The 18,737-nt window shown below is 31.8% G+C and overlaps 7 protein-coding genes across 7 annotated transcripts; 2 read left to right on the top strand and 5 right to left on the bottom strand.

The window, feature by feature from the left end:
* Nucleotides 1–994: 994 nt before the first annotated feature.
* Nucleotides 995–1,972, bottom strand: FOL2 (GTP cyclohydrolase I; the record flags this gene model as incomplete). Its single annotated transcript, XM_020194527.1, has 2 exons — nucleotides 995–1,810; nucleotides 1,922–1,972. 2 exons carry the CDS (start codon nucleotides 1,970–1,972, stop codon nucleotides 995–997), a joined length of 867 nt encoding a protein of 288 aa, XP_020048003.1.
* Nucleotides 1,967–7,538, bottom strand: ASCRUDRAFT_144435 (uncharacterized protein). Its single transcript, XM_020189212.1, has one exon. It carries the CDS (start codon nucleotides 7,392–7,394, stop codon nucleotides 2,244–2,246), a length of 5,151 nt encoding a protein of 1,716 aa, XP_020048002.1. The 5' UTR covers nucleotides 7,395–7,538; the 3' UTR covers nucleotides 1,967–2,243.
* A 1,819-nt stretch (nucleotides 7,539–9,357) lies between these two features.
* ASCRUDRAFT_75672 (uncharacterized protein) lies at nucleotides 9,358–10,771 on the top strand (the record flags this gene model as incomplete). Its single annotated transcript, XM_020193163.1, has 1 exon — nucleotides 9,358–10,771. A coding segment is annotated over one exon (974 nt), but the record flags the coding sequence as incomplete, so codon positions are not given.
* An 864-nt stretch (nucleotides 10,772–11,635) lies between these two features.
* On the top strand, nucleotides 11,636–13,334 carry ASCRUDRAFT_144399 (amino acid starvation-responsive transcription factor GCN4). Its single transcript, XM_020189209.1, has 2 exons — nucleotides 11,636–12,366; nucleotides 12,433–13,334. The coding sequence occupies exons 1-2, from the start codon at nucleotides 11,915–11,917 to the stop codon at nucleotides 13,103–13,105; spliced, it is 1,125 nt and encodes a 374-aa protein (XP_020048000.1). The 5' UTR covers nucleotides 11,636–11,914; the 3' UTR covers nucleotides 13,106–13,334.
* ASCRUDRAFT_144402 (uncharacterized protein) lies at nucleotides 13,117–15,010 on the bottom strand. The gene has a single exon (XM_020189210.1). It carries the CDS (start codon nucleotides 14,862–14,864, stop codon nucleotides 13,563–13,565), a length of 1,302 nt encoding a protein of 433 aa, XP_020047999.1. The 5' UTR covers nucleotides 14,865–15,010; the 3' UTR covers nucleotides 13,117–13,562.
* On the bottom strand, nucleotides 15,004–18,392 carry ASCRUDRAFT_13318 (CBM21 domain-containing protein). The gene has a single exon (XM_020189056.1). The coding sequence runs from the start codon at nucleotides 18,077–18,079 to the stop codon at nucleotides 15,482–15,484; it is 2,598 nt and encodes an 865-aa protein (XP_020047997.1). The 5' UTR covers nucleotides 18,080–18,392; the 3' UTR covers nucleotides 15,004–15,481.
* ASCRUDRAFT_144374 (uncharacterized protein) lies at nucleotides 15,022–15,398 on the bottom strand. The gene has a single exon (XM_020189208.1). The coding sequence runs from the start codon at nucleotides 15,313–15,315 to the stop codon at nucleotides 15,112–15,114; it is 204 nt and encodes a 67-aa protein (XP_020047998.1). The 5' UTR covers nucleotides 15,316–15,398; the 3' UTR covers nucleotides 15,022–15,111.
* Nucleotides 18,393–18,737: the final 345 nt, after the last annotated feature.

Raw genomic sequence — 18,737 nt, 5'->3', positions numbered from 1 at the left:
TTTTTGGTGATTAAAGTTGAAGTTGTTTATATCATCATGTTTGAATAGCAGTTCGAAATTGTAATTATCAGCTAGTTCAAAATTATTGATAGATGAAGCACTTGAGGATGTATAAGATGTATTTTCGTAGTTATCAGAATCAATTCCAAAAACTGAAGAGGTGTCGTTGCTCTTGTTGTTGACTGTATCGTTATTACTATTGTTATGAAAGTTGTCGAGGTCATAATCATTTTCTTCAGGAATTGAGGGAAGATCGTCATCAGTATTTAGAAGAGTGATTGATTCATCATCGTAATCGCTGTGATGATCATGAGAGGCTTTGGTATTTTGAGCTTGATCCAAAGTATTCTCCTGGTTATTTTTTTTGATTTGATTGATATCACTATCAAATTGAAGAAATTCAGTCGAGGACATAACAAATAAAAAGTAAAAAAAATAAAAAAAAGATAAAAAAAAAGGATCACTGAGTCCAAGATCAAATAGATTGCTGTAGGATTAACTTCTACAATAAAACTCAGGTTTGAGTATTTTCTGAATTAATGTTTGAAATATAGAGTAATTGGATGAGAAGAAGTGAGGCAAAAAAAACAAAGTATCAACTTTTTTCCACTTCGTTTTGTACAGAACAAAGATCCGAATGAGGAGAAAGAGGAAGGAAAGCAATGTTAGATAAAATTCATTATGTTGAGATAATGTTCGTGAAAGTATGTAATATATAAATATATAGAATATAATACAGATAACTATAAAAAATAAGACATAGGCTATATATAATCTGTGAGTTATCCAAAAAAAAAATAAAACAAAAGATAAAAGCAGAAAAAAGAGGAAAAAAGAGGAAAAGAGAAGAGAGAAAAAAGAAAAGTCAAAAATCAAAAATCAAAAATCAAAAAAAAGGAAAAAGCATCAATATGAAAGTGTATGGGTGTTCAAGTGTTTGAATGGATCAGAATGAAAATGGCAATAAAAATAAAAAACAGATGGTCATACATAGCTATCTTCTGTTGAGGAGAGTAAGAAACTCGTCCCTAGTTTTTTGTTGGCCTCTAAAACAGCCCAACATGCAACTGGTGGTTGTTGAAGAGCCTGTTTTTTGAACTCCTCTACTAACCATACACATATGGGTGCATTCAATAACAACAGCTACACCTAATGGCTTTAAGATCTCGCTGACAGCCATCGCAATTTGTTTAGTTAATCTTTCCTGAACCTGGAATCTTCTTGAGTACATTTCAGCTAGTCTTGCTAGCTTGGACAAACCCAAAACTTTCTTGTTTGGAATATAGGCAATATGACATTTCCCAAAAAATGGGACCAAATGATGTTCGCAAAGAGAGTAGATGTCAATATCCTTCACAACCACCATTTCATCGTGATCCTCCTCAAATACTGCTCTTTTAATAACGTCTCTAATGTCGTCTTGGTAACCTTTGGTGAAAAATAACATTGCCCTGGCATATCTTTCAGGAGTTTCCAATAGACCCTCTCTATCGACATCTTCACCTAGTTCTTTTAGGATATCTTTGATTGAATTTGCAATTCGTTGCTCTCTGAGTTTAGCCTCATCTGACGACTCTTCTTTGATTTCTCTGGCTCCGATACTTGGCCATGATAGACCATCAAAATCAATAGGAGCATGTAAAGTATAAGGAGAAGCCGGTCTGGTCTGTAGGGGGGTGTATATGCCATTAATACGACTACTAGGAGTAAAATTTTTAATTACAGAAGAATAGTTGTTATTATTATAGGAAGAGTTTTTCAAAGGAATAGGGTGGTGATGAGAAGTAGAAGTTTTCGAGCCCAATGCCAACTTTGATGATTCATGAGGTTCACTGTTGTTTCCATGATTGTTGTTTTTGATATTATTGGGAGTGTTATTGTGGGTTGTGTGGTTACAGTCTGACTTTTCGTCTTGGATGACCAATTTGTCCAATGTTCTTGCTAGCTCTTTTCCAGATATTTGATTAGACATTGTGCCAGGCTCTTGCTGAAGTTCTAGTGGCGTAGTTTCGCAATTTTCAAAGCAGCACTGACTCAAAAAGATAGCTCTGTTTGTTGTCTGTTGTCGATTCTCGAAAAATTGAAAGTGAAAAGATTTCAGAGAAAAGTTTCACAAAGCCAGTCTTCTGGGTTCAGGCACGTGTTTGATGAGTCACTTTCCGATTAACGAGTTTTCCGCAAAAAGACGATCTTTTCCGTGAAATATGATCTTTTCACAAAAGTATGATCTTCTAGCATAAAGCCTAGAGAAGAATGCTGTTCATCATGTCGACGACCCTCCTAGAGCAGTTGTATGTGAGCAAGTCTCCGTCAATCACCTTGTGGTTTTGGTCCATCCATTTTACAGACTGTATTCCCAAGAGAGCTCTCTTGCCCTTATCTTCGAATTGATCTTCTTCCTCTTCTTCTTCGGTTTTCTTGTGTTCATGGTCGTCTTCATCTTCCTCGAATTCTCTTTGTTCTTCTCTTCGTAGATCTTCCAATAGTAGATTGTTCAATCTGTTGTATTGTTCATCAATTAACAACGTAAACAACAAAACTTCACCTGAAACACTAACAGAAAGAAATCTGTTCAATTTCGAATAATGGTTTTTATTGCTGACACCCTCATTTATTCCATTCATATTTCTTACCAATTTATCTTCGAAATTGTTTAAATACTCCCAGATTGGTAGAAAACTCCCGACTTCCAACCGACAGACTTGATTCATATTATATCTAAATGTATCTCTTAATAATAAATCATTTTTTATTGAATAAAATCCATTAATTGTGCCTTGGATTTTATCAGAAACTATTACATTGCTAACAATATCTTCTCTATTTTCTTCACTATCAATATCAATATCAACAAAAAATCCACTATCGTATTCTTCCGATCTTTGTTCATTGGCTTCATCTAATTCTTTCATCCCTGCAAATTTGTTGCTTCTGTAACTATTGTTGAATTCATAATTATTTTCATTATTGCTGAATTTCGAAAAATAAACTGAATTAACTAATTGTCTCATTGAATCATCGTGATGTAATCCAATAACTTGTTTATCTTTCAAAATCTTGCATAAATATACTGAATCATCTTTACTCGAAATTAAAATCTTATCCCCAATTATTCTTATTGAAACAATCAAACTAGCTGCAACATAAAGCTCTTTTAAACTCATCTTTTTGCTAATAAAATCATAATTTATCATAAAAACCTTTCTACCTGAATGATAAATCAATGATTCATTACTTATCTGCTCAATTCCAAATACCGGTCCATCGGTCTTAAAGGAATTGATCTTATTATACACAATGACACTTTCTTTAGACTCATTTTCATTCTCTTTTTCATTTTCATTTTCATTTTCATTTTCATTTTCATTTCCAGTTTTTTTCTCTTTTTCATTTTCTTTCTCTTTTCCTTTTCCTTTGTCCTTATATGCTATACTGAAACCATAAGAAACAAAAAATATCATCCCATGTCCTTTTAAACTCTTACACCCAATAACCAATTTTTTATATGAAATATTTGAATTAGGTTTACGAACTTTCCATTCACAAATTGATAATGGACTCATTTCCGAGTTAAACATTGATGAATTATCGTTATCATTATTACTATTATCATCACCGCTACCATTATCACTTTTATTTTTATTTTTATTTTTGTTTTTGTTTTTGATTCTATTTTTATCAATAATTGATCCATCACTATTTATCTCATAGCTTTTAATTGTCTTATATCGGTTGGTGCTGAAGGTACTATTTCTAACATTATTGTTATTAAAATTATTGCTACTAGGGTTAGAAAAATTAAAACTTCCAGAAACAAATGTTATTTTACTACCAACTTTATCAGATATTATAATAAAACAATTATTTTCTCTAGAATATATAAATTTTCTTGGTGTAAATCCCAATTTAATCTTCCTAGAACATAAACATTTTATTTCTTGAAATTTACTAATATTAAACCCATCTTCTCTTATCGACAATAACTCACAATTATTAATATTGTTATTAATATTTAGAGGATATTTTTTATTCTTTCTAATTTCCTCACTTATCTTTAAAGGAATTGTAAATGTAATCAACTTATCCGTCAATTCATTTTGAAAGAAAACTCTTTTAGGGTAATAATCTTCACCAGAAAATGAAATATACCATAAATTTCCAGAAATTAAGTACAATGAGTTCATTTCTTTATTCTTTTGAAACTTGATAGGAATTCCTCCCAATTGTAGTTTAATAATTTCTCCAATTTCAAAATTTCTATTTTTCTTATCAATTCCACTTGAAATTCTAAACAACTGTCCCAACTTATCTGAAATAAAAATAAAATATTTATCTTTCTTATAACAAATAGCAATAAAATCGTGAAAAATCCAGTTTTCTTCAAATATCTTATTCATTTCAATTTTTTGAAAAAATTCAAACTTTTTCCGTAATTCTTCGAATCTGTAAATGAAGATATTAAAATCTTCGGTTCCATAAGCAAAATATAAACTATTTTCAATCTTAAAAAATTTGATAAAACATGGTTGACTTTCAAGAAAAATAGAAGACATTAACAAATTTATATGCAAAAAATCTTTCTCTTTTTCATTTTCATTTTCATCTTCCTTCATTTCAATATCACTGTCTGGATCATAATTTTGATTTTGATTTTGATTTTGATTTTGATTTTTAGCTTTCAAAATCAAAAAACAGTTCAACTCAATTTTTTTCTTGTTTTCAACTTGATCAAAAACCTCATTAATGAAAACAATTTTGTTGTCCAAGATATCTCCAAATATTATATAATTAGATTGAAATATTATTATACTTTTTTCACAAAAATCTGTCAACACAATAGATTTTTCAGTAATTTGGCAGCAAATATTCAAATCTACTAATGTTGAGGCAATTAAAGTTTTACTTTCCTGATCTATAATATTAAATTCATTTATATCAACTAGATTATTTTTATTTTTATTTTTACTTTTATTGGTTTTGGCATTGTGATTATAATAATAAAGCGAGCTTTCATATTCAAATGAAAACAATATGTATATATTTTTCTCCAATTTATTTTCTTGGTTCAATAAATCAAGTACTATTGGGAAACAGTTTATTGCTTTCTTAAATTTAGAATAGGAAAAATAACTTTTAGCTTTATAACCGAACCTTAACTGAACCAAGGAACCGTTTTTATGTTCGCCGGAGATCTGCCACAATTCGTTTGAGGAGTAATTATATTTGTTGCAAGACTTTATAATTTTATAATCAAAAACAGGAGACAAATTTTCATAGTGTTTCAAGTACCTTATATTTGGATATAATTTTTCTTTGTTTGAAATTGGAAGACCAGATATGAAGTAGATACCGCTATCTGATTTATCATCGCCAAAGATTAATTGATAATTTGAGTTTGTGAAATTTTTTTGAAAATTTAGTTTTTCAAATATGAAAACGTTTAATTGTTTTCCGATATTGAGGAGCGGATTGAGGTCTATAATGTAGTTGTTTGCAACTATAACTGAATAAATTATGCCATTTTCGGTGGCTATTAAAACCTCATCGGTGTTATTTAGATCCGTAATAATATCTGATCTGATTTTTTGATCGGGACAGTAATAGTTTGTTGGAAAAGTCCAGTTGATATTAAAGACTTTAAATTGGTCGGGGATCAAGTTGAGTGTATCAACTAGGATGATTTTATTGGTTAGGACAAATAGTAGTATATTTGGGTTTGACTTTAAGGGAATGACAAAAATTGGGATATCAAAATTATTTGATAAAATTAGAGATTGTCTTTTTAGAGTATTTTTGAAATTGTTGTTCTGTTGAGTGTTCTGTTGAGTGTGGTTATTGGATAGGGACCAGGAAAAGATTAGTATTAATAGTCTGTTTGTGTCAGTAATTATGAGGTTGAACAATTTTAAATTTTTAGTATGTGAGTCGTTAGATTGAGGGATATTAGTGTGCAAGTAGCAAGAATGAAGGATATTTCCCTTTGAGGGGATTGAGTTTACGGAATATTGCAAATTGTTGATATTAGAGGTATTATTGGGGATGTTTAGTTTATTGAAAATGGATATTAGGCCATTATAGAAAATTAGAGTGAAGGAGGAGTTGTTTGAGTGATTTGATAGAATATTTTGGATATTGTTTCTATTAGAATTGAAAGGGTTTGTATTTATAGAATTGTGGTTGTTTTTTGTATGAGTGTATTTGTTTGGGTTGAAATTTGGATTGAAATTTGGATTGAAATTTGGATTGAAAGTGAAATCCCAGTAGTTAAGAATTAGTGGAGTAAAAGATTTTTTGGAATGGTTGTAAAAGAAATTTATTAGTAATAGATAGTTTGAGTTTAGATAGATTAGCAAGTTATCATTATTGTTATTAGTTGAATGCAAGATTGAAGCCGAGAGAATGTAAGAGGGTAGATTGAGAAAGAGGCCATTATTATTAATTTCAATTGATGTTTTTCTTAGTATAACTGTGATCTTTTTGATAATTTGATTATCATTATTATCATTAGTATTATTAGTATTATTATCAGAAATGTTATTTTCATTTTTGATTTTGATTGTGGTATTGTTGATTGTGTCATCAACAATGGTAGTATTTCCCATTTCATTTCCCATTTCATTTTCATTTTCGTTTTCAATTTCAATTTGATCATTGTTATGAAATTTGGTTGTATTGAAATTAGTGGATGAATTATATAATTTTGAGTCCTGGTCTTTGAAGTAATTCAAAAAGGATTCGTCATCAGAGAATGATTCGGACTCAAATTCGCTGAAGTTGACAGTGGTGTTATTTTTAAGGCCTTGCACCTGCATGTCTATATCATTGTCTATATCATTGTCGATACCGTTATCGATATGATTGTCGATGTCAGCATCAGTATTCGGATTGGTATTCAGCGGGTTTTTAATAAAATCGAGTAGGTCTTGATTGAAGCCATTGGTGGCCTGATTTGTGGTTAGGAATTGGTTATGATGAGTGTCGGGAGCAGTGTTTGGGCCGTTGTTAGGCTTGTTGTCAGATGTGGTGTTTTGAATTGAGACATTTAGGCGGAAAATATAGAGGATCTTGGGGTTTGGTATTAGAGTTTGCTTCAAGACACTCGAGTACAAGGGAACAGCAGCTAAGGCAGAGCAGCAGTTGTGGGCAAAGGCAGCACTGTTGGCATTGAGGTCGTGCAGAGGATGAAGGGGCTCAGGGGAAGTGGAACCGAAAATGTGGTCAATGGAGCGTGGGTGCAGAGTAAAGAGCGAGGACAAGGTGGCAGGCGAGGAGGTGTTGTAGAAGTCGTCGCCAAAAGGGTCGCAGCAGCTGTTTCTTTCGGGGTGGCAGGCAGCATCGTTGGGGAAAGCCATGAAGCAGTGTCTGTGCTGGAGCAAGGTCGCTCTGGCTGGCATCTGAAGCAGCTGCGTCCTCTCATCCCATGGCAGTGTAAGCACCAGCACGGGTCGTGTACTATCCAGCACGCACACGTGCCCGCAGTGGAACGCGCTGCAACGCACCCAGGCCTGTGGAGCACGCTGCTGCCGGCAGAGGGGCTCGTGCAACAATAGCTGGCGGCGGAGGTGAGACATCTGCCATTGAGGCCTCTTCAGGAGCGCGCAGCGATATCGTCTTCGGCAGCAGAGGCTTTTGTTTCGTTTTCCTTCGATTTGAGCTCGGTTGGGTTTTGGTGCAGCTGTTTGGATCTCTCCCATCTCTGCTGCTCGAGCTGCGACTGTCCAATTCCACCTATGTTTGCTTTGCCTCTGAATCGCTGTCTGGCCGCTATTGTCTATTGAGGATTGTTACTGAGCATCAATGAACAGTTCCAGTCTTGATGATTCCCTTCACAATACTCACTGCGATAATGCTGCTACCCATTTCACCACTGACAATATCAACCTAGTTGACTCTATAATCCACAACAACTCCAACTCCAACTCCAACTCCAACTCCAACTCCAACTCAAGCCATGCTCCCACCCACTCCCATGCTGATAATCACAATATACTCGAGAATTCCAACACCTTCTCCCATTCCACCCCAAAAGAGCTTTTCGTCAATTTTTACTCAAATCTAAATTTCAACCTTCACAAAGACAGCCTAAATCAACTGGATAATGCCATTCTAGCCAGAAATAAAAACAACTCCTCCCTCTCCTTCCACATCTACAGCTCCCACTACAAATTCAACAACAGCGACTCGACAATCCTGAAAAATAACCCACTAATCAAAATCTTCCTTAAGTTTATTGCTGCCCAACACTTTCCATACTTTCTCTCCCATCTACTACTCAACAACACCAACGCTATTAGCACAAGCTCTCCTAATAACAGTCCTCTACTATACAACGGCAACATCATCCTAAAAATAATTGACCATAGAAACAGCCCAAGCATTAAATTTTTCAAAATTCTACTAAAACCAAATAATCTATCCATATACTACGATCTACTACTTCATTTCTCTCAGAGTTCCCTATTATCTGACCTGAATATCCTTCTAATTGAATCAAAAATCTTAAATTTTATTCACACAAATTTAAATTTATCCATACCCAACTCAATATTCCACCCAGATTTACTTCTCCAAAACCAACTAAACAACAACAACAACAATAACAATAACAATAACAATATTCATAGGATGGAATTTAAAAAGGACTTCAAACCTTCCACCCACACCAAAAACTTGAGTTTGGACTCAAAATTTATAGATCTAATGTGCCTATATTCAAACAACAACTCAAACAACTCCAAAAAGGACAAGTTCTCACGTCTCAAATACGTTGAAAATTGGAGAAAAAATATCCTAAACTCAAAGAAATTGGCGATGATATCAAACATAAAAAAAAGAGCTTCAATTTCAATAAATCATTTAAATAATATCAATAATCTAAGTAATCCAAGCAATCCAAGTAATATAAACAATATAAACAATATAAACAATATAAACAATATAAACAATATAAAGAAAAACTCTTTTCAAAAACTGAATATGATTAGTAATAATCTTAATCAACATCTTAATCAAGAAAATACTCAAGAAAATACTCAAGAAAATACTCAAGACATAATCAATGTTAAAACTGAAAATTCAAATAATTCCTCACCTCCTTCAACATCCCATTCCAACACCACTTCCACATCAACTAACTCATCCAATACTTCAACCAAATCAAAGAAATCTTCTTCTAAATCAAAATCAAAATCAATATCGAAATCAATATCAAAATCTAAAAAAGATTTCGCAAAATCTCATACAAAATCTCATACAAAATCAAAAATTCACACCACAAAAATTGATAAAAAATCAAAAGATACTAAAAAACCAAGAAAAACATATATGACTAAAAGAAAAAAGGCAAAAATGGAAGAAGAAATGTTGAAAAATCAAAAAGATCTAGAAAAATCAAAAAATAAAAATAAAAATAAAAATAAAAATACTTCAAATTCAATTCAATCTTCAACTTTTAAGATTCAACCAACACAAATAAATTCCTGTGATTCTATAAACATTGACCAAAATGTCTTTAATCATCAAAATAATCATCAAAATAATCATCAAAATAATCATCAAAATAATCAACCAAACCAAAATCTAAATACAATAAACAATTATCCAAACTCAATTAAAAATGATACTAATATTAAAAGCGCTACTCAATCTTCACAAAATTCGGGCATCCAAATCAATAATCAAATTAACCAGGTTAACCAACTTAATCAAGTTAATCAAGTTAATAATGACAATGTAATAAATGCGCAACTAAATCAGATGAATCAATGCGATATGCCTGTTTACAATCCAATCATCTCTTCAATCAACACTTCAATCAACTCTTCAATAAACAATCAGCTAAATATGAACAACCCACTTATCCAACCTAACCACTTTATCGATTCATCTCAATTTATTAATAACACCATAAATCTCAGTCCTCATACTAAAATTAACCCCAATGTAAATCAATTACAACTCCCAAATCAGCCAAAGAAAAATAATATGAATGATAACGGAAGTTTTAATTTCAGTAATTTACATAACGTTAATAACCTCAATAACAATTTCAATATGAATTTCGCTAATAATTTTTATAATAACTTTCAAACATCACCACTTATGAACAATAGCGTTGGGACTAATAATGAAAGCTTAAACAGTAGTAATGCTCAAAACAACAAGGTGGTAATCAACAATACTTTCATGAATAGCAATGTTAATAATATGAATATTAACAGTTTCGGAGAAAGCTTTCATGGGAACTTGAGTAACAACTATGATCAGATCAATAGTTTAAATTACAATCTCAATGTTAATAATAATAGTCAAGTTAATGGGAACAACAATTTTAGATAGTTAGATTTCATTTTATAATTTTTCTCTCTTTTTTATCTCGAGTTTTTTTTCAGATAGTTTCGGTCATTTCAATCATCTTGGTCATTTTAATCGTTTTGATGACTTCTTTTTATCTTCATGCTTCATTTCTCTTTTGTTTAATTCATCTTTCTTTGTTAATTTGTTTTCTTCTTTTTCGATCATTTTGTGTTAGTGACATTTGCTTTTGTTTTCTCATTTATTAGAGCTCCATACAGTTTTCCTTGTCATTTTTTCTTCGTGCTTTTACATTCTGCTGCATTTTGTTAGATTTGTGTTGTGTCTGATTTCTGGTTTTCGCAAATAAATGGTCTGGGATATTTTCTTCTTATTTCTCTTCTTCTTCTTCTTCCTCTTCTCCTTCTTCTTCTGCTACTTCCCAAAGAAGAAATACCCGCCCATCACTCCAGTGCACCGGCCTAAAAGGGAAATACGTATACTCATGCGTGTTCTTGCTATTCTCGTAGCTGATAATGCAGACACTTGCGCTGCATAACTGGAGCCGGAGAATTCTCACGTTTGTTGGCAGATAGAGCACGCTTTGATTGGCCAGCACACTAGATGCGTGACTGTCCAATGCGGGCCGTTCTATTAGCAAACAGCCGCTTTCGCTGTCTCAGCGACCGCGCATTATCGGGGAAGCATGAGTCACTACGGTACCAATCCGCGCTCGCAAACTCCACAGCCGCGCGTTCGCGAACGCTGCCCGAAATTCTCTCAGATTTGAACTAAAATTCTTTCGTTTTCTTTCATTTTCTCTCGTTTTCCTTTTTTTGTTTCAATATAAAAACGATTCGCTTTTCCCATCCTCTGAATTTTCATGAAAAATTTCTCTTTTCTTTTCTTTCTTCCTCAACCTCCAACTTTCTTATTTTACTTCACCACTCTTACAGAATTTACTTATTTTAGATTTTCAAAATGTCTGCTTAAATCTTGTGATTTATTACTAAAAAGAGATTTTTCGTTTGTTAGAATTAAATTTCCAATCGAAAGAATATAAAGTATTTTATTAAAAAACAATTATAATCTTACAATATCAATTTACCTTTACTCCCATGTTTAAAAATTAACTATTAAAATAAATAAATTTTCTATTTTATTATAATAAAATATATTTTTAAAATTACATTTTATCTAAAAATAATAACTAAAAAGAAACAATTAATTAAATAATAAATTAAGTGTTTTTAAAATTCTCATTTCATTATATTTTTTCAAAATGATTTTGCTGTAACCATTAAACCGTTTAAGAAAACTAAAGTTTTCTCTTCTTAAAGATGTCTTTTCCACTTTCATACTATCATCTACTGTCTTAACATATCTTATCTTATCTTATCCTACTTATTAACTCTTATTAAATCCATATCACCATAAATTACCAATTTCAATTTTTTTTGCCCCTTTTTTTGAATCATAATCATATATTCTATTAAATTATAACAAATTTGTCTATCATTATCCTTAGTTTATATATTCAATCTTTAAACAAATTATAAATAGTTAAATTTCTATTGAAACAATTAAAAAAAAACAAATTAAACAATAAAGATAATCCTTAATGTCTGATTTTCTTTTCGATTCAATTCCTGAATTTCCTACAAATTCAACCTCTATTGTGGGTGAATCCATATTCGATTCATTTGCTCCAAACTCATTGGAAGATTTGAATTTCAATAACCCTCCTTCAAATCATCTAGCTAAAAAATTATCAAATAACCAAAAGTTATTTAGATTATCTGAGTTTGATATTTCAAAAGATTTTTTTAACTTTAATAACAATAATAACAATAATAACAATAATAACAATAACAATAGTATTAACTTTAGTAATGAAAATAGTAATAGACGTAATAATGCCATCAGCCATGATGATGTTGTTGCTCCTAAACAAACCATATCTCGTGAGGAATTATTGCTCATCACTGATCAGGTGTTTTCTAATGACAATGTTTCAATATTTGATGAAAAACTAGATTCATCTACCTGGACTTCATTATTTGATAACAATGATAATAATAACAATAACGATGAAATCGCCATTAAACAAGAGTCTCAAGAATCTGCTGCTCAAAAAATTGATTTCAATGAATTTGATGATATGAATGGTTTTTTCACTCAATCAAAGCACTTAGTTGATGCCTTTGAAAACATTAATTCATCCGCAAATTCTCTTTCTCTCTCTGATCTCTTTAATTCAAATGAGTTTTCATCAAACAACACCAGTATCAACAATAATAACTCTAACCTTAACTCTAATAATATTATTTCTCATTCCAAAAAAAGATCTCTTAATGACTTAAATGATCAAATGTTAAACTTGAATGTTTTAACTCCTCCTGTCATATCTACATCTCCATCTAGTGCTCTATTACCTAACCAATTGGAATCTGATTTAAATATCAAAAAAAGAAAAAAAATTAGTACTCCTCAGACTCCTAAAGTTGATCACTTGGGCTGTATCTCTTATAATAGAAAGCATCGTTCAGCTCCTTTAAACCCAATTGTTCCTGACTCAAATGATCCGGTTTCGTTAAAAAGAGCAAGAAACACTGAGGCCGCAAGAAGATCAAGAGCTAGAAAAATGGAAAGAATGAATCAATTGGAAGAAAAAGTAGAAGGTTTAGTTGGTATCAATTCAGAAATTATTAAAGAAAATTCAAACTTGAAACAAGAAAATGCTAGCTTGAAGCAAGAAATCCAAAGATTAAACTCAATCTTAGCTAACTACCTTCAAAAATCTAATGACTAAAATGCATAAACTAGCTTTCTGTATTGTTTATTCGTGTTTATTCATTATTACTAATTTCTATTTTATTTATTTATAAAGTTGTCTTTCTCTTTTGTTTTAAATTTTTCTGTTTATTTGTTTTTGTTTCATAGTGATTTTTTATAACGCAACTGATAGTTTATTTGAGATTTTTATATATCAATATATCATATGTTTTAAAAGACATTAAATGTAGATTTTATTTTTTGGGCTCATTCAATTTCCAGTAGATCAAAGCACTCTTTTTGAATCACAAAACAGAGTTTTTTCAAGCCTCAAATCGAAAATTGAACTATCAACTAAAATAATCAAAAAAACCCTTTAATGTTGTGTACATTTGAATCAATCTTTTTATCAATCAAAATATCCATAATTTCCACAGAAAAACAACTCTAAACTATAGTGATTTCTATTTCATATTTTACAATTTTAACCAAAATCATTTCATTTCAATATCTTTCTCATCATTTTCATCAGTAGAATTACTCTTTTTGTGATTTAATTCTTCTGAATCTTCAGTTTTTTTGATATCAGACGAAGCCTTTTCATTTTCATTTTTATTTGCCTTATCATTCTTAAGGTTTTCATTTGCTTTCTCATTTGCTTTCTCATTTGTTTTTTCTTTTGCTACTTCTTTTGTTTTTTCTTTTGCTACTTCTTTTGTTTTATCTTCCGTTTTTTTTTCTGTTTCTTCAACTAAATCTGAAGATTTTCCTCTGGTTTCCAATTCATTTTGAGATTCTTTTTCTTCCTCAACTTTTTCGACAGGTTTTTCTTCCGCTTTTGGTTCATCTTTTTGTTTTATTGTATCATTACGATTATCATTATTTTTATCATTATTTTTATCATTATTTTTATCACTTTTATTATCATTATTATTGCTGTTCAAATTCAGATTTAATGGATCAACATTGAGTCTTTGATTTATCTTTTGTAAAGAAGGCATTTTTCCATGTCTCAAGACTCTTTGATGGTTATTAACTTCTGGGTAAAAATTATTGAAAATAATAGTTGAATTAGTTTCTGCTTCATATAATGAATCTAGTTTATTATTATGCAAAAAAATTTGATTGAACTCGTTTTCGTTATTTATATTATTATTATCAATAGAATTTTCTCTAGACAAAGATTTGATTTCATGGAATAAATCTAGTTTTTTGAATGGTCCTGGCTCAATTGAAACCGAACCCTCATCATCCACCATTGCTGAACCATTTTTAGATAAATTTTTCAAATTTAAAACTGAAGCAGGCGAGGAAGTTGTTGTAGTTGAGTTAGACGATGAAAATAAAAGGTTTTTATTCTTGATATTTAGTTTGCTATTTTGATTCTGTAAAGCTTCTATCTCTTGTTTAAGTGAATCAATTTTATCATTGACGTATTGCAGAGATTTGATTGATGAGCCCGCCAAAACCTCTTCTGAGTCAACCAAATATAAAGCCAAATCATCTTCAGCAATGCTATGGGCATTGGATTGGTATTTTATTACCCCAAACATTTTGTATAAACACTCCATAGATAGTACATAATCGACAGCAACAGAGGACTTGAAGGATGTGTGGTGAATAGAATTATTGATAACACCACTGATGACACTCGCAGGATGAACAACCATGGTTGGGACACTGTTAGCTTCGTTTTTTGAAGTCGCAACAGCCTTTGGCGATGTCTTTTGGGCTCTTGTTTGATACTTTGGGGCTGAAGAACGAGATTTATCCACCTTTTGTCTTTTTGCAGCCATTTCAGCGATTTCGATCAATGCTTAGTGAAAAGTTGCAAATTACGTTTTCCGCTTCAGGACGCGGTTTTTCAGGTTCTGGGCACGTGTGTCCTAAAAAGGCAGTTGCCTAAACGGGCGGAGACGATATAATCGGATTTACAGAGGAAGGAGTTGGTTAGAGAAGAGCAAATGTTGTAGAGCAGCTGTTGGTTTATTTACCTCGGACAAAAGAAAGAACTAAAAACTAAAGAACAGTGCTGCTGAAAGATCAAATAGGTAAATCAGTGTAAAATAAAACAAAAAGGGAAATAAACACATCGTGCAAAAAAGATACAATAAAATAGAGTAAAGTAACATAAAGTAAAGTAAAGTAAAATGAAATAAAGTAAAATGAAATAAAGTAAAATGAAATAAACAAAATGAATGAAATATCAAAAGCCACAAAAAGTACTGTTTTCGAGGTTTTAAACATATTTTTATTCTTTTTTTAGTCTAGTATTTTTAAAGTCATAATAACAAACAGACATTGCAGCATAAATCATAATTTAACAAATGATAAAATTACTCAAGAGAAAAAAATTTTAGCTTTTAAATTAGAAAAGTGTAACGAAGGGTAAATCAGTTTTAATATTTGATTTTTATTTCTTTGTTATTTTAGAAGCAGGGGAAGATCCTTGGAAGAAACAATAAGAATCAACAAGTTCTTGATACGTTTTAGAATCAACAGGAGGTCTTTCTTTAGTTAATTTTTTGATCTCCTCACCATGTGAAATTGGATTGGCATTTGTATTTGTATTTGTATTTTTAATAAACTTGTCTTTACTATCAGATATTTTTTTTGTGCCATTAGTATCATGGTCATTTGATTTTTTGCCATCATTATCATCATTATCATCATCAGCAACACTAACTTTATTTTCGCTACTATTTTTCAAGTCTTCTAATTTTTGATTTAAAATTTTCAAGTCCACTGTAGCGTCAACTGTGGTTGAATTTTTGAAAATTAAATTTTCCATTGTGGAGGTTAGGGGAGAATGAAAGTAAAATTTGTTAGTGTTGGGATTATTTGGAATTGCTTGAGAATTTGATGCAAAAGGATATTTTAAGTTGATAGAATTTTCATGAATTTCTTCAAATGAAGGACTTGAGATTACGTCCAGATTAGTAAGGCTTGAAGCATTGAGATAATTGAAGTTTGAATTTAGAGAGGAATTCAAGTCATTAATTGTTGATGAATCGACCGAAGAAGGTGATTCCAATTGAGGGAAAGGAGGAAAATAGCTATCGGTTTCTTGGCCATAAAGGCCAGTTTTGAAATTATTTTCCAATGGGTTTTTAACTTTTAATTTAGAATTTGAACTAGATTTATTGGTATTGATTTTGTTTGCAGACAGTTCAGAGATTGAACTGGTATTTTCAGTCGATTTTGAGGTTGGTTCCAATTCTAATTTCGAGTTTGATTGTGATCTTTGTTTTTGTTTTTGTTTAGATTTTGATTTTGACTTTGACTTTGATTTCGACATTGACTTTGACTTTGATTTTGATTTTGATTTTGATTTTAGTTTTAATTTTTTCAATCGTGATTTGGGTATTGTGAGGGAAATTTCTTTAATTTTTTTGAGAATTACCAAATAATTTTGGTTATTATTATTGTCCCAAATTTCTCTACCACCAGTGATATATTTAATGCATAATAAGATTTGAGAAGAGTTTTGTAAAATTTTAATATTATGATTTGAATCTTTAGAGGAGATTATAACTGGAGAATCGTGACTAAATAGAGTTATTAGAGGCAATTTGAAAGTGAATCGATCGTAGCCATTTTTTTTTAAAAATCTTGTGTTATCGGAAATATAGTTTGCTTCCACCTCAGTGATAGATTTCCAGTCATCTAGAGTATATCTGATGCAAACGTACTTTTCGTAGGAAATGTTTTTAGCAGCAATGTAACCCATTAGGAATTTTTTATCGGTTGATAGAAAACATCTTTCTAAGAAAATATCACCCTTTGATTGGATGGTGTTATTAGAGTAGGGTTTGAAGTTTGGTAGAGATAGTTCCCAAGTAATTGAGTGATCGTCATTATCGTCGTCATCTTCGTCGTCATCATTGTCATCAGAATGGTAAGTAATATTGTTATTTTTTTGAGCAGATTTGTTGGAGGGATTCGATTCATTTGATTCATTAAAGTGGTTAGAGTCAGTATCGGAATCAGAAGCAGAATCAGTATTAGAATCGGAATCAGAATCAGAATCAGAATCAGAATCGGAATCAGAATCAGTTTCGGAATCAGAATCAGTACTAGAATCAGAATCGGAATCAGAATCGGAATCGTCGGGGCCAAATTTCCAGCTATTAAACTGAGAACGAGATGGATAGCCAAAAGAAGGATTTGGCATGTTTGCAGGAGAAGCACAAGCAGATATGGCAGTTGGACGATCTTTTTCATTGAAATATTTGACATCGGTCATTGAAGAATTAAAATGAACCGATTTATAAGTTGGGGTGGCAGGCAATGATATTGATTTTTTGTGGGTTTGGTTATTGAGCTGGGATAGTTTTAAAGATGATTTGACTAGCTCACCACTTTTTTTTCGAACTAAAGGTGGTAGTTCATATTTAGAGACAGGGAAGGGTGGAGAATTCGAGGCCAACGAGGAATTTAAAGAAGTTGATCTTGATAATAAATTGTCATTGTTATTGGTGTTGGTGGTATTGATATTATTGGGTGAATTGATATCATTTAGATTGTTATTGATATCAAAATTGTTGTGGTTAATGTTTTCATCATTAAAATTTAAATCAATGTTTAAAATTGATTTATTAAAGAGGGTGTTTGAATTTGTCACTTTTTTAACGTTCTGAGCGATTAATATCGGGTTATATTTATCATCCTGAGGATAGTGACGAGGTTTGTGTAAAAAAGATAGAGATAGAGGTTGGCTATTATCACTAGCACCGAAACTGCAGTTAGCACTGTTACTAATACCAATATTATGGTTTTTATTGCTGTGATTATAATTGTTGTTTGTATTGTTGTTGAAATTTTTGTCTTTAGTGTTGGATAAGTTGTTTTTGTTGTAGAAATCAAAAGGCAAGATAATTGTTGAGTTTGTTCTTCTTTTTGTGGTCCTTCTTTTGTTTGTATTTGTAGCAACACTGGTGGGTTTGTTATTCAGATCAGATAACGAAGCTGTTGAAGGGCTTTTAGTGTAGTTGTTTGGGGTTGTTAGCATTATTCATCAACTGTTGGTTATTAATTATTAGTTATTAGAGCTTAAGCAGAGACTGTTAACTGTTGTTATAGGAAATTCAACTTGTGGGATGTCATTAAATGAAAAATTAAAGAAATTTATAAAGAGAAAACAAACAGAAGGTGAAAAAGAAAGTTCATGAAGTGAAAATAGAAAAAAGCGTAACAATGAAACAGAGTTTGTTATAATATTCTGTTGTGAAGATTAGAAAGAGTATATGTCGCTATATAGAATTGGCTGAAGGTGCTGCTGATAATTTGTTATAACTTGACCCCAAATGAGAACTGCTTTCTTTTCGGCTGGCAGCTGTTGCTTCAATTGTGGTTTCTTCTGCTTCTGCTGCTTTTCGTCGTTTTTCGTTGTTTTTCGTCGTTTTTCGTCACTTTTCGACAACGGCCGACGCTGTGTCACCAGAAACGTCTCTGCGATCGGGACAGTCACAAATGCCTCCCTCCCCTAGCAGGACGCCAAACAAGGGACAGCCTTTCCGTCTAGCCCAGGGGCTGACCATGTCATACACAGCGATCCACGCGCATCAACGCGTTCAAACGCAGGATATATGCACGTGCCATACGTATAATGATGTGACTCGTGCCGATGTGCGCCGTGGGTGCTTGGCTGGGCCCGTGGACCGAGCTGC

Source organism: Ascoidea rubescens (genome assembly GCF_001661345.1).
Source record: "Ascoidea rubescens DSM 1968 unplaced genomic scaffold ASCRUscaffold_5, whole genome shotgun sequence".
NCBI lineage: Eukaryota > Fungi > Ascomycota > Saccharomycetes > Ascoideales > Ascoideaceae > Ascoidea > Ascoidea rubescens.
Note: the sequence above shows the minus strand (reverse complement) of the source record. Positions and strands in the feature narration are given on the sequence as shown.